Raw genomic sequence first — 16,522 nt, 5'->3', positions numbered from 1 at the left:
GATCAGACTTCGATCCACAGACCAAAAGTCAGCAAAATTTCACCACTCACTCTAAACCCCATGTGTGAAATACAACTAAGAAGTCCTATTGCAAGTCGTCCAGCCATAAGAAAAAGATTCTGGCTGGGGAGGGGCCATTTTGTAGCAAGCCACCCTGCCACAGAATGCCCCCCTGTCTAACTGTGGCTGGGAAAACCCCACATGCACCAAACTTGCACCAGCTACTCATATTTACACCTTATTTATGCTGTAGAAATTACTTTGGGCTGGACCATAAGGAAAGGATTCTAGTCAGAGGTACACAGGGGGGGGGCATTCTGTGGCAGGGTGGCCTGCTATAAAATTCCCCCCATCCAGCTAGAATCCTTTAATTATGGCCCAGCCTAAAGGAATTTCTACAGCATAAATAAGGGGTAAATATGAGTATCTGGTGCAAGTTTGGTGCATGTAGCAATTTCCCAGCCAGATTCAGATGGGGGGGGGGGGGTAAAATGTAACATTTTACTTATAATCACGTCACTATTTGACTGACACATACTGCTTGATTGATCATTTTATATTAGAAAATGCTTTAATCAATTTAATGCGACAATTAAGGTTAATTCAAAACAAATTAATACAAAACATACCTACAATGGGCACTAGGACAAGGATTGAGAATTAACTATCATGGCCTTATGGATAAAACAATTCTTCAGCCAGTCCTACTGGGAAGTAGAGGTTGCAGATTTCACTGAGATGCATGTACGAGTCTACATGTGCACAGACACAATCTAAACGGCTCAATATAAGCATGTATCTCTAGACCGGATACACTTTTTTTTTTTTTTTGGATTTCAGTAATTAAATATAAAAATTATTACTTGACCATACATTACCCATTAAATAAAAGTCTAGACTGAATTTTAGAGTATTTACTTCCATCTATTTATCCAGTACAGGGACATGGGCGCTCAGCCTTGTGTTACAATGGGCTCCGGGTCTCCTATGACCCCAACCAGGATGAACCTCAGCCTTATGTTAGAATGAGCTCTGGGTCTCCTATGACCCCAACCAGGATGAGCCTCAGCCTTGTGTTAGAATGGGCTCCGGGTTTCCTATCACCCCAACCAGGATGAACCTCAGCCTTGTGTTAGAATGGGCTCCGGGTCTCCTATGACCCCAACCAGGATGAACCTCAGCCTTGTGTTAGAATGGGCTCCGGGTCTCCTATGGCCCCAACCAGGATGAACCTCAGCCTTGTATTAGAATGGGCTTCGGGTCTCCTATGACCCCAACCAGGATGAACCTCAGCCTTGTGTTAGAATGGGCTCCAGGTCTCCTATGACCCCAACCAGGATGAACCTCAGCCTTGTGTTAGAATGGGCTCCGGGTCTCCTATGACCCCAACCAGGATGAACCTCAGCCTTGTGTTAGAATGGGCTCCGGGTCTCCTATGGCCCCAACCAGGATGAACCTCAGCCTTGTATTAGAATGGGCTCCAGGTCTCCTATGACCCCAACCAGGATGAACCTCAGCCTTGTGTTAGAATGGGCTCCAGGTCTCCTATGACCCCAACCAGGATGAACCTCAGCCTTGTGTTAGAATGGGCTCCGGGTCTCCTATGACCCCAACCAGGATGAACCTCAGCCTTGTGTTAGAATGGGCTCCAGGTCTCCTATGACCCCAACCAGGATGAATAGTTGCAAGATGAGCAGGTGGCAAATCCATATTTTAATGGAACAGTAAAGGAAGATATTTTTCATTTGGAGTTTTATTTTCTTCCTTTCTGCTTGTTTTTAAATGTGCATCCCACCTTGGCAATCAGTTCAGCTTGGAGAATGACCCTAGTGCTTTACAGGACTGACCTGTGGGTCTCTCCTGTGACGTTATCCCATGGTGAATACTACGATTGCCATGTTATTGTACATCCAGCAAAGAGCCAATAGAAAAGCAGTGTTATGTTAAAAGCCACAGATGCAGACCAAGATCCCTCACTGGCTGCCATACAGCCATTTCACTTTAGAATCAAAAGGCAGACCTTTCGCTGCTGGGCAGCTATATTGATGTGTGTACTTGATGGAAGTAAACTACACATTTGCAACACTAAATTAAGCAGGTAGCCATTAATGAAGTTAGTACAATGGACATTGAGCGTCACAAAATCTAACCCCATTAACCCAACAACTGCACATAATCAGCGTAATGCACAGTGTGCTTTCCAGTCCTGAAACACCAAGCTCACTAGTTTATGCAAGTCATCTTCACGGATATTATTAAAAATGGTTGATGACACACTACGGGAAGAATGGGGGAAAATCTTACTCAGGGAAAAATTCTCAAAATACAATAAAAACTACTAGGACCATGTGAAGAAAATGCCCATTTGCATTGGCCTATGGTGAGGAAAATACATAGTCTCCCTGGTAACATTTGTCTTGCAAGAGCACCATCTACATGGTTCATTTGGGTACTACATAGGGCTGCAGTTATCGATTATTTTAGCGATCGAGTAATCTATCGATTGTTCCATTGATTAACCGAGTAATCAGATAAGAAATACTTTTGTCTTATTAGAGAGCAATAGTAACTATTCAAAAAAACACGGGTCTCTTAAAATGAACAACAAATGAACAGGGGGACATTCTGTGTTTCCTATTAAGGAACATTTTTAATGATTGAACTCCATACAACTGACAAAAGAACTAAACCCTTTTAGTGCATTTATGTACATATTTGTTTTTTTTAAAGAAAACACATTTTTAAGTGCAAAAGTAAATAAAATAATGTCAAATAAAATTACTGAAAAAGGTATAGAAATATCTTAAACTAAGGCATAAGTTAAAATGACTCTCTGTATTCTTGTACATTTATACGAGGCATAAAAAAAGTTCTGACAGGATTGTATCGCCTGGATGAGGTAGGAATGGTGTGTGCATGTTCATGTGTGTATACGTGAATGTGAGTGTGACGAGAATGAGTGTGTGTGTAAGCCTTTAAATTAGCATGTGGCGGTTGCAAAGAAGAAAAGTGAGCATATCAACATGCTCAGAACTGAGGCTTGCCCTCCGCTTTGACGCAATGTTTCCTGCTGCAGAAAACAGACGTAGCAGAGTACACCCCATGCTCCGCTTTAGACTCACCCCTGCAGGTATCACTGTGACAAAGTGTGACGGCTGCTGTCAGCCTGCTGCAAGTTGCCAAATTTAAATATTGTGTCAAACTAACCTAACAGTTTATCTGCATACAAACAGTTTCTATTTAACTTGTATATAGCTTTACTGTAACCTTGCTGCTATGTAAGATAAACGGCGGTGGATGGAAGCAGCTGAAAACATTGCTTTTCTTTACCTTTCAGCTTGCTGAACAGTTGGTTTGATTACGGACACTCGCCAGCTCTTTACCAGTAAAGGTTTAGTAGCGATTACAAGCACTGTTGTTGTTTTCCGTCACTCCACCCGAGTTCACCATCTCTGTAACGGAACCGTCTCTTTGCTCTTAGTGTATAGACAGGCTCCAGCTCCATGTTAATTATACTACAACAGCATCATTTTCACTGCTGTTGTGTTATCAGTGTTTTTGAGGAAAAATAGGGGCTGCTTGGGCTGAATCTTGTTACACTCTTTTATTCACACATATGCCCATAAATACGTTTCTATCGCAGTTCTATTTTAGCCGCAGCATAGAATGTATTTTAAACGCTCGCGCTTACCTTGTACTGGTTCCGCTCTGTGGACTGGATGCATAGAATGGGTGCCTTCTTTTGAGATGTTGAATCATTGACGTTGTGCTATTGTGGTAAGCTAATTTGGTTTTACAATAGATACACTGCACAGTATTTTCGCGTTTATTTTGTTTGAAATGGTCCCAAACTCTAGACATTTTTCTTCTTCTCTGACTTTCCTCGCTATTTTCCCTGTCTTCCTCCATTGCGCCATCAAATCAAACCTGCTACACGTAATGCAGCGTAAGCACACTGTGCGACAGTAATAGTCCTCCGAGTGAAGCACGGTGATCACTAAGCAGTACAGGGTCTTTCGGATTACACGAAGCAAAGAATTTGCATCTAGGATTTTTTTGTAATCGAGTTATTCGAGTTACTCGATGAATCGTTGCAGCCCTAGTACTACATGTCATTAGATCAGCTTCACAATGGTAAGACCAGGGACCATGACCGCACTCCAATACATTGTTACTTCAAGCAGCCATAAAATCTGGCTTTGATGATGCAGATGCCATACACCCCAATCAGTATAATTGGGGCAATCAAACAAAGGAGGAGTTAGAATTCACCTCAGCATCCCTGCTCTGCACATTACCTGAGAACTTGGATAAGTGCATAATTCATGGCCATTTCCCAGTCCTAAACCCTAGATGAATTGCGTTCGGAGCAGCAGCGGCTGCGCTAAAGGTGTCACATCGCATCGCAATCATCATGAATTTTCAAGACTGGCAAACTTCATCTGACACGCTGTCTTTCGTAATTAAATGAGGGTATGTTGTATTTATAAAACCAGCCTGACCCAAGCTGGGACCCGTCAATGCCATCTGTTATATTAAGGGTTACACCCCATTGCCATTGGGGGCTATTTCAGGAATCCATGCAAATAGCATGGAGGAAATGACATGCAGCAGGGCCCTTGGGAGAGGCTGGCCCCAGCATTCAGAACCGGACCGCCATCAAATCCAGAGGCTAATGATGAGAGTGACAGAATGGGCCCAAAGCAGATCCATCCCCCCCCCCCCCAGCGTAAGTATGAGATCAAAAAGGGAGAGAGGGGGAGGGGAGCAATAATTCAATCTCGGCACTGGTCTGTGGAGGGGCACTGATGCGTGCAGCTGTGTAGCATCACACCAAACCGTCAGTCAAGCTTAACAGTGACTGGGAGGGGAAAGAAGGTTCAGGAACAGGCCAGCAGCACAGAAGCGAAGCAGAAGGGCTACATTTCACATGCCCTTACATTTCTGCTTAGTCAGAGTTTTTTTATATAATCACAATTCAATATGCATTCAATAAAAATAAGAATATATTTTTCAGGACTAAAGTTAAGATACTGGAGAGATGTGTCAGGAAAGCGGGCACCCTTCCCAAGACCGGGTTACCGTTTATGCTGCTGTCTAGACGTGTGACCCACCCAGCCGCATTTGGGCTTTTAAGTTATTCACAGGAAAAGATCAGACACTCAGTCATAGACACTGAAAGAAGTATGTGTGTATTTTTTTTTCTTAAGTACAGATATATACACATTTTCATCCCCAAGGTAACATCTCAAATTAGCGGACAAAGGAAGTCAAAACGGTAAAACAAAAACGTCAGGCTGGTACTCCTCATATTTATACATTTATATATATAATCTTAGTGTAAAAATAAATGTTATTCTGCTTGGAACAGTGGAAGAGTGGAATGAAAGATAAGAGCAAAAGAGCAACCCCTGCCCCAAACCTGCCCCCTCCCACCAACCTGCCCACCCGCCCGGCCCCCGACCTCCCTCTCGCCCTACTGGCGTACTTTTCCGGGGATGTAGTTCCGATCGATGCTCTCGTCTTGCAGGAACATGTGCAGACAGCGTTCGTTCTGGGCCAAGGGGTGGCCGGCGATCCTGTGAACAGAAACGTGCCTTTAACCTGTGATCAGAAGAGCAGGTGATGGGGGGGAAGCAGGAGGGGTGGAGGGTAGGGAGCTGGGGGTGATACAGTTGAGCTCTTTCACCTCCCTGGGTGCGGCACAGCTGCACAGGATGCATTAAGATGCTTACAGGAACTGGTGGAGTTTGACAGTCATTAAAGTGGGCAGTTTACGGCTGGTTAACAACGATTTGTTACTTGAAGGTTACTGTGTCGAGACCGTAACACCAGTCCCCTGTTTCAACCTTGAACTAGATACTGAAGTTGCTCTGTTGAACCTCAAATTATAATAACAGGTATAACAACTGTAAACTGCTTTCACTGCCGGTTGAGCATATAAGCAATAATTAGCAGATGCTGTGGGAGCTTTTCGCAGTGAATTCCTTTCCAGTGAATTTGTGATTCTATGCTGCCCATGTGAATGTGTACATGTAGGAATCTGCTGCAATGGACTGCCAATCCACCCAGTGCATAACCTGCTTTACATACAACCCTTCCATGGACTGAATGGCCAGCTAAGAGTAATAAGGAGTATCCAGTGAAACATGACTACAGAATCCATCACACTGCAGTTATCTCAGCTCTCAGCTGGTTCACATAAAACACCCAGAACCCTTTAGACCTAACATTGGTGCACATTTGATTCTAGTTTTTGAAAACGCTTTTCTCTAAGTTTTAAGTCAAAGTTTAACACACTTCTGTCCTGGTCGGTACAAAGGAGTCCTCAGCACTAACCCTGAGAGTGAGCAGGCACAAAAGACACTGAAGAATTTCAGAAGGATTGCCCTCTGAAAGTCAATGATGTCAACAGAGTCGATGCAAGAATGTTGGCAGGTGGGAACCTCGACCTGTGTTACAAATTACCTTTGAATTTTAAATTATGCTACTACATTAATAGCAGAAACATAAATATTAATGAGATAACACATGACATAAACAGGCCATTATTTAAGTGACCTATGTTAAGGCGGCTTGATATTATATATTAATTAAGGTGACTAATAGGCAGCTGTTGGTTGACATTAACCCTTGGTCCCTAAGGGCGTACTCTGATGACTGCTTTATAATAAGAGCAGTAAACGGAGGCAGAAAGCTTCGACCTCATTGGTCAGAAGAATGGCTGTGGTTCTGCTACGATGAGGAGGCAGCTGTGCTGCAAGACAAGCGGGCTGGCGCCATCACGAGCAGACAAACAAGCAAGCATTAAAATGGGGGCGTGTGAAACGCAGGATCGTCGCTCATGCTCCGGCTGTTCGCAGGCTAGCTAACGCTACCTCCGCATGGAGGTTCTAGCCTGGCGTAGACGTTCCTGCTGAGAATATACAGCAGAACCAGGTGGGAGAAAATTGGCCTCAAAGAACTAGAGGAAATTTAAGCTAGCCAAGGTACGTATTGATGCATTTTTACTTATATTTACATTTTATTTATTTAGCAGATGCTAGGACTGGGAAACATATCGACTTTTTGTGGCATACCAATATATATTTGCAAACACAGGATACAGGATGAGACACCATATATATCGATGTGATTATATCGTACGTTAAAACTAGGGCTGTCAAAATTAACACGTAAAGGCATTTGCACTTATTTTAAAGCCATAACACTTTTGTGTGATAATGCATGTGGCGTTTGATACCCAGATGGAAGAATAGTATTGGCAGAGGTTTTTAATAGAGACCTAAGGTATCCTTCATGTTAGAAAACAACACAAGAATTTCAGTCCTGACATTGTGCAGAATCCCAGAATTTCCAGCCAAAATTCAAGACATCCAGGTAGCACCTCACAGAGAAGCTGACGGAGGAGAAAGTCAAGGAAATATTTACTTGGTTCATTTGGTTTTAAAAAACTGACAGACAGCTTGGAGGATAAAAATATAATAATTTCCTTTGTTTTACTGAAGACGAATACCTTAAAATGTGGCGGGACATAGTGGAATAAAACACCCGCATCTGCTTTATTTGACCCATACAACATGAATATTCATAAGTCATTTGTCTCTATTTTGAGACTTTTTGGAATAAATTTCTACACTGAACTGGTTTACATTTGCAAGCAGGGAAAGGACCCCTGTATTTGCATTTCATTTTGACCACATTATGTTTTCATCTCATATGTGGATGAGAACTGAACACTCAGTCCACATTGGCTATATTATGCCAAAAAAATATCAGAGATATGGTTTTTGGTTCATATTGTCCAGTCATAGCAGACACTATTATCCAGTAGGGTCAGACAATCATCAGTGTAACTAGGGGCTATAGGCCCTGAACTAGGGAATAATGGTAAAATCACTCTGTTGACCCTGAGATTTCAGTAAGCGATTGTTTTGTCACAGGTGACAAAGACAGCAGAAAGAGTCGGGCAGAAACTCAAACCCTGGTCTCCAGGAGCAGGATGCAGCCGTGTTAGCAACTGTGTGAGCTACCAGAAGACAAAAACTAATTTAATTCAATAGGTTGCCTAAGGATGGGGGGGGGAAAAAAGACAAAAACCAAGCATTTTTCAGCATGGCGTCATGAGCAAGATCAAAACCTGTCACTCTTCCACACTGAACTTCAAAAAACTAGGCACAGTTCAAGGAACCGTCATTACTCTCCACTAAAAGCTTCATAAATGCCGCTGACACCAACTCAGAGGTTCCTACATCTAGGCTTGCTGTAGTTGTATTCTTGGCAGTAATTTGCTAATGCTGATTCGTAGTGGTCAACTGATGACCACATATGTGCACTTACAACCAATACGTCTTAGGAATAATATAACTCTGAGAACTTTCGGAATACCAGCATTGATGTAAACCTTGCATGCAGTACCTGTTAATAAACTGTTCCAGTCCAACACGTCGCTCTTCGATGAAGGAGTCTTCGAAAATGCCCTCATCTCCTCGGAAGGGCAGCTGCCTCTTCAGGGCTTTCCCTGGGAGGGGCGGCACCACAATCTGGTGGGGAAGGGGGGGCAACAGAGAACCCTCATTTTCCTGCCCTTGTGTACATATCACTGCCATAGCAAATATAAAAGGAAGCACAAAGCTATTTGCCAATGGGCATCTTTCGACGAGTGGCATGAAAGCATAGACCTCTGATACAGCAAAAGGACAAGACTTCCCTCCTTAGCCACTACTGGAAGCCATGCATGACTTACAGTACTGCACTGTACTGCAAAACACAACAGTTGACATTTACCTAAGGTGCGCTAGGTGAAAGATGCAGGCAACTCCTGTAAAAATAAGGCTGGGCGATATATCAATAAAATATCATATCGTGACCGTGAACCATTTGAATATTGTGAGCATCACGATCAAGGTATGAATCCGTTGTTGTAATTTATCATTATACCTGTCACATGCTCCATAACTATTAGTAAAACAATTTGATTATCATAATTAGAAAAACTTAAAATCACTTGTCATATTTTACTGTTTTCTACATATGAATTTTAGAACACTGTGATAAATACGAATATTTTGAAAATTTCTTAAAATACTGTTGTCATTTTTAGAGCATATCAGCCCTACATAAACCCAGAAGGAACAGTGAGGCAGTCAGAGGAAAAACCTATCAACACAATGTACCGCAGACATTTTCTAGTGTAATGCCCTACAAAAAAGTTTATTATCGTGTAATAGAATTTCAGTATGCAGTCCATTCAATCTGTCACATTTTTTTCATATTCTGAATCTGTTTAACGGCAATTATAAGAGAATTATTGAGTAAAATGGAGCACTGAAGTACAGACATAATGACTTAAATTATATCGAGCTAAATATTCATATCGTTTGATATGAAAGAAAACATTGTAAAATATTTTGCCATATCACTCAGCCCTACGTAAAATCTCATGCGCCTCACTTCTTCCTGCCCGTTGGCCCCATCTTACCTTACTGTCTCTCTCCAGTTCATTCTTCAGCCACTCAAAGTCACTGTACCTTCTCCTCACACAAGACTCCTTAAGCTTGAAGATGGGAAGATTTGTCTAAAAGTAAGGACAGAGAAAGAAATGTCCAGTGAGAAAATGTTAAGCTCTGCTTCCCAGGTGAAAACATGTCATTTGTTCATCCATCCATCTATCCATCCATCCATAATTGCTTGGCCATGTAGGGTCACAGGGGTCTGAAGTCTATCCGGGAACCAACCTGGTTAGAGCAAGGCAGGGAATAACCCTGGGTGGGGTGCAAAACTATCACATGCACACTAGGGCTGCACAATACTGCAGTGCGATATAAGCGCATGCGTATTCAGTGTACCCTTATGTTTATGAAATTTAGGTAGTGGAGCATGCCATAGGCTACAGTTTTGGTATATCATGGATGCAATACGCACTGAAGTGGTGGTTAAGAAATGGACAGCTCAGCAGCCACAAACAAATTTTAAAGTGGAGATATTGTGGGGTAACCAGGATAGAAAGACACTGGTGGTGTGACAGTACTTTTTACAGTTTAAAGTCCAACTCATTTGGATACGCTGAATTTATACAGATTACTGACCTTTGGCTGTCACAATACGCCTCATTAATATTTTAGGTGCACTACTCATCTGCATTTCAAATTGTGGACACAAGTAAACGTACGAAAAGTACCGAAAAAACGATGTCCAGACAAATTTTTAAGCCCGTTATCTAAAGCCCTGTTATATCGTGTCTGTTGGTACAACTCATGGCAAGACTACCAACTTAACTGACACACTCTGTTGGTGGACAATAAGTTCTGTTTGGCTATAGATTATTTTGGGTAAATTTTATTTCCTTTTTTGTTTTGTAGGCAACACAATATTATGCAGAAATATTTCAAATAATTTTGATATGATTTCGAGCAACCCTAACATACCATTCATACCTACCCACATTTTGGAAAGTCCAATTCACCTTTGCATGTTTTTGGACCATGGGGGAAACTGGAGAATTTGGACGAAACCACACGACAGGGGGAGAACATGTACACACAGATCTTCAAACACATAGAGTCAAGGTGGACACACAAACCCTGATCTACACAGCGCCACCGTGCCAGCCTAAAAACTCATCCCTTTCCGAGTAAATTTAAATCCATAGCTCAAACAGACAAATGGAAAATGGAAAACCCTATTCTGTGAGCTCACCGCAAAACATTTGCCGAGAAATTCAGGAGAAATGAATTGTCCCCTAGCCCCTGATCTATATGAAATGACAAGTCAATGGAGTGCATGCTTCCTTGTGAAACATTTTTATTTTTAGAAACTGATACCACATAACATCCTACAATCATTTTATTAACTAGACTGAAAAGAAGAAGATTCGTACACTTCATAAAATTTGCAGTCAAACTTCAAATAATCACAGTCGGTGCTGCAGGGTTAAAGGAACAACTGACAAAAACTTTGCAGTAATTCAAAAGAGAATGAAGAGGGGGGAAAATCTCATTACTTTGGGGATAATACACTGCAGCAATGAAAAGCAGAGTGAACACTAACATGCCAGTTGTGCTGACAGCTGTGGAGAACCATGGTGGGTATCTACACTGTTAGCATTATAAGCACTTCTGTAGCTCCATGACTTCAGTCTTGACTTGAGAAACGAGTAGCATCTGTATGCCTTATACCACAGTGACAGTAAGACCTTGTGCTGCACCCACACCTCCACAAGACTCTTGTTCTCAAAACCTGCCATTGATGAGTAGCTTGACGAATGCTATGCGGGATATGAGCAGCCAAAAGTCATACCAGTACAGCACCAAGCCCCAAGAGAAAGACTTGTCTGAACAGGGACCAAACCAACGTTTCCGTCAGCAAGAAGCCCAGACTGTTATCATCTCACTGCCGAAAATACAATAGGTAACCCTTTCACTGCTGGGAGGGCCAACCCTGCATCAAGGCTAACAATCATTTCCCTCTCAAGCCACAGACACAAAATATGTCAACTGGATCATAGAGATAGTCATTGGTTCTCTGACCGAAAACAAAGTACAAGTAATTGAACAAATGATGCAGATGTGAACTAATGAAGTATCAACCGGGTTGATTCTGCTTCTTTCTTTCTCAGCTACAGCCCTCCACACCAACCAGGACCAATACATGGATCCAATACGTGGCTAAGATAAAGGTTCATAAAAATGAACGCGAGGGCAAAGGCGGAGGAACACTTTAGTGCAAGGGTGTTTGTTCCAATCAAACTGCAAAAACCCACAAAACCGGAAGCAGAAGATATTCACTTATACAAATAACTTAGCCACGCACTAGCTGGACCGCATATATAACTATTAATATACTGACCCCTAACTGCTGGATCCATCTCACCGCCAATGTGAGAGCAACAGGGTCATCAATACCGCAAATAAGATATGTACCGTACATAGTCCGTAACCCTCTATAGGAAGTCCGCCACCTTTTTGAATAGATAAAATGATCTGAGTTACATTAATAATATAATGGCCTGAGATGAATCTGAACGTGCAGGACTCAAAAAAAAAAAGGTGCAGCACGATCATAAACCATATACACTCTACTAAAACGTTTACCCAATCTGTCGTATTATTATCCAAAATAACAGCTTTTTAATTTTGTTTACAAACATAAAATGGAATATTTACAAATCCGGCAGAACAGGGCATAAAAAACACGACAAAGTTTTCAGTCAATAACCCGTTGAAGGTTTCAGAGGCTGTGTGTTTCTTTACAATTTGTAATACTACGCAAAGATAAAAGTCTCATATTTTGCAATAAAATGATTTGTAGGACATTACGGATATTTTAAACGTGACGTTAGTAAAAAAAAATCCGTATTCAAACAAAATTAACAAATGGCATCATTTTGCGTTTCTAAGTATTAGGTTAGGTCTGTTTAGCTTGGGGATATTCTTTACTTTAAAGCAATACACCCTAAAATGGATTTACATCGTGAGTGTGTAGTGTCTTACTTAGCACTGGCTAACAGCAAACCAATTTCCAATGTCTAGACCGTGCAATGTCAGTTCGTGTACAGCCCTAAAAAAATAAGTCTCTGAATCATTTCAACAAGCGAAATCAACTGTTTTCATGTTTTAAAATATACAAATGGCTATGGATGTCGCTTACAAACTACGACTGACAAGGTGACTAGCACTAGTCGCCAGGCTGGTATCCTCCCTTGTCAACAACAAAGATCTTTCGAGAGACCATGAGCTGTTAGTCAACGCTACAGTACAGTTAAATTAGTCATTAATTGCCCTTTTCTGGCCATTTGCGGGGGTTAATCCATTACCCATTCTTTTGATTTTTAAATTTTAGCCAGCTCTAGTGGTCGGGGTATGATTAACATCAATGCTGTTACAATTCACAAAAACGGCTGCTAAGCTAAGCTCCTGGTTGTGTACCAGAGAGGAAAATATTCTGCAGAAAATATGTAAATATACAAAAAATACATATACATTTTAAAATTCCCTTCACTCAATTTATATTAAAGCGAAACTGCAGCCCCATGCATATCATCGGCCTCGATTTCTTTCCTGGGGACTCACCCGCATTCGGACTTCGTACGTAGTAAAACGGTTCCGGCCAACCCCAATAGTCTGCGGGTCGAACACGTCGATTTCAAGGAAATTGCTCGGGGGGCCGTATGCATCGGTGAGATCTTGGGGTTTCGAGTTTAACCGGCGAGTATCTGCCACAGCGGGGTCGGACATTTTCAGCTTCGGTGCACTACGGAACGAGGGGCAGCAAGACGGCGCGTTCAAGGAGGACCGCGGACAGCCAATGAAAATCGAGCTCCGGGACCAGACTCCCGCAGACTACTCCGTGACGTCAGGACTCTAACCGGTGTCGTTCGGGAACTGTCGGGCGACGCTCTCTCAAAAAAGGTGCAATTACAAATAAAGGAGTATATGTGAGCCACCAATATTTCACCTTTTGGGGTGGCATGGTGGTGCAGTGGTTGGCACTGTTGCTTTATGCCCCTGGGACTTGGGTTCAAGTCTCCACCAGAGTCTCATGTATGTGGGAGTTTGTATGTTCTCCCCATGTCGTTGTGAGGTTGTCTCCAGTCCCCATGTCCAAAAACACACTGGGGGCAGTTGGAGTTCCCGAATTAGTGAATGGTGTGAGTGTGCCCTGCAATGGGTTGGTGCCCCACCCTAGGTTGCTCCCTGCTTTGTGCTCCAGACTCCCCACATCCCTGAATGTAGGATAAGCCATTCCAAACGCTATTGAAAAGATCAGGGGCTAGCAAGTTAACCTGGGGCTTGACTTGTTTTGTTTTTGAAGAAAGATTTGCATCGGGGCTACAATACTTGGGGCTAGCCTGACGCCACCCAGGCTGCTCCCCATGCTTTCATTTACATTTATTTAGCAGATGCTTTTATCCAAAGCAACATACAATTGATAAAGCAGGGTCACCCAGTCCCTGAAGCAAATGGCATTAAGGGCAGTGACAGCCCTCTGCTGGCTATGGGGTTTACATTGGTGACCTTCCAAACTCAGGCACAGCATATACCAAATAAACATACACAGACACACAAGCAAATACTATGGGGCCTTAGACTCAATGCATGCCTTTAAATACAGGAGGAAACTGCCACAGGCCTGTGTGACACATGGAGAACTTAACAGCGATGCTTAATTATGCCATTTGTAGAAGTATAGGTGCACAGGAATAGTTTAGGTTCTACAAATGCCATCTTACTCTGCAGAGAATCAGGTACAGAAGTGAGAGTGAAGCTTGGGATCACAGTTAACATTATATCTAGCGCATCTGGAGAAGTTTTCATAGTTCATGGCCATGCTTAAGCGCCCAAAAGTGATATTCAATGAACAACCATACCCCTCCTCCCCAAGATAAACTGATCTTTCTATATTTCGTTGCTTAGCTATCAGACAAATATAGTGCTAAACTATTATTGTAGCTAAATAACGTGAACAGTCTGATTATATAGTGCAACATATACCAAGTTAAAGGGGGCAGTGTGTGGTTCAGTGGGCTAAGCCTGTGTGCCTGTAATCAGAAGGTCACCAGTTCAAACCCAGCCTCAGCACTTATTGAGCATGGCCCTTTACCCTCAGCTCCCTGGGCACCCCAACAGGTGACTGTTCACAGACAGCTTGCTCTACAAAGAGGAAGCTGAGTGAGGCATAAAGACAATTTCCCCACAGGGATCAATAGAAGTATCGATTATTTATTTATTATATATTCAGTTGTAGTATAGTGTAGTGTTGGAATTTGTAGAATTATTATTTGCTCACGGGCTGCATAATCAAAATGCGTTTTTTGGGATTTATTGCATTGTTCTTATTTGCATTCACAGCATTAATACACGTGTGTGTGGCGCCCCAGTGCGGTTGACTACTTGAACTAACTTCATTGAAGGGATGAAAAGATAAATATATAGTCGAAGTGCGGTCTGAACATACTCATCGAGAAAATGACAGCGTGAGCAGAATTGCTGGGCATGTTTGAACGGATTCAAGAGCTTATCTGTTTGGATCTTCTCATAGATCAGTGGATTAATTCACGTATCTTGCCATTCAGCTTTCATTCGCTATTCATGGTCAGGGTCACGGGGTCCTGGATTCTGTTACGGGCAGCATAGGGGACAAGGCCGAAGTATACGACGGATGGTTTGTCTGTCCATTGCTGGACACATAACCATATGATAGTGTGCTCGTGTACGTTCTGTACATTCTCACCTCACGCCTCCAGGGCTGGGTATCTGACTTCTGCCCCCGCCCTGCGAGTGTGGAGTTCCTGTGGGTACTCGAGTTTCCTGAGGCAGTCCAAAGACATGTGTTTAGCTAACCGGTGTCTCTAAATTGCCCACAGTGAGTTGGTGTGTGTGTTTGCGAAGGTCCGCAATGAACTGGCATTCCTTTCAGGGAGTTCCCTTGCCTTGTGCCTTTTACTGCACGTGATAGACTCCAAGTTTCCCGGAAACCTGATCAGGAAAAGTAACTGGAACGTGGCTGGATGCATAAATGTTTAACCGTAACTCCATGAAAAGTATGATTTAACTGTCTTGCTGCAATATATCCTTTTATTTAGCTGCTTAGGTTACACTGGAATTAAACGAGGCTATAAATATATAGCAGATATCTGATTTCATTAATAGAGACGATAAAATGTAATTAAAAATATAAGAATGCCTTTTACGTCGTCTAATTGGAACACTAGCTGCAGATATCTGCAAGTATTTTTTCATGAAGCATCTATTTTCAATTTACCCACTGCAGGACTGCGATGAATCGAAAGCCAGTCTTAATAATCACAAAGCACGAGGCAGGGGAACACCCTAGACGGAATGCCAGTCCGTCAGTGATTCTGTGTATTCTCCAAATAGCGTTTCAGTTCAACTCTAATAAGCCACGTTGTCAATGTAATGCACCGAAAATCACCGGGTACAACAATCGCAAAACACAAACATGCTTTGTGAGTTTAGCATTTCTGCTTTTAGGTCAGAAGTTGCATCATGCAGTAACCCCCTTTCCATCACACGTATCTCTGCTCTAAAGTTAAACCTTATAAATGTGTAATGGGAGATATTTAATTGTACAGGTTCATACCCCGTTCATCAAATTATGCTCTAATATGTAACAGACTCATTTAGTGCATTGCCTTAAATGTACTTAATTACGAATGTATAACTTTTAATCTTAATATGTGAGGACTGAAATGTAAGGAATTCTGATAAACCTATACATATTGAATCGACAAAAGGAAATATCGTGTCCATGATAATCCGCGCGCTTACTTGGAAATAATGTGCAACCTAAGTTACAGCGACATCTCAGCTTGAAAATCCAATTGACCAAAAAAAAAATTAATTAAACAAATATTTATGTAGTTGAGCACCTTACCCGGCCTATAATTGCATGGCAATGCCGACGCATAGGTAAGAAACCTGGTTAATTACTGCTGCTATTATGAAATAGCTGTTTGAATTTCTAACTGTATCATCCTCTTACACAGAAATCCAGATTAGTA

The 16,522-nt window shown here is 42.1% G+C and overlaps 1 protein-coding gene across 1 annotated transcript; it reads right to left on the bottom strand.

Annotated features, from left to right (window-relative positions):
* Window positions 1-5,446: 5,446 nt before the first annotated feature.
* Window positions 5,447-13,315, bottom strand: LOC125750127 (sorting nexin-12). The gene is made up of 4 exons (XM_049027519.1): window positions 13,071-13,315; window positions 9,482-9,577; window positions 8,419-8,543; window positions 5,447-5,579 (listed from the first exon to the last, which is right to left on the bottom strand). The coding sequence occupies exons 1-4, from the start codon at window positions 13,233-13,235 to the stop codon at window positions 5,477-5,479; spliced, it is 489 nt and encodes a 162-aa protein (XP_048883476.1). The 5' UTR covers window positions 13,236-13,315; the 3' UTR covers window positions 5,447-5,476.
* Window positions 13,316-16,522: the final 3,207 nt, after the last annotated feature.

The sequence above is a fragment of the Brienomyrus brachyistius genome, chromosome 10, assembly GCF_023856365.1.
Source record: "Brienomyrus brachyistius isolate T26 chromosome 10, BBRACH_0.4, whole genome shotgun sequence".
In the NCBI taxonomy this organism is placed as follows: domain Eukaryota; kingdom Metazoa; phylum Chordata; class Actinopteri; order Osteoglossiformes; family Mormyridae; genus Brienomyrus; species Brienomyrus brachyistius.
The sequence above is the reverse complement of the archived record's forward strand: the minus strand, read 5'-3'. Positions and strand labels throughout refer to the sequence as shown.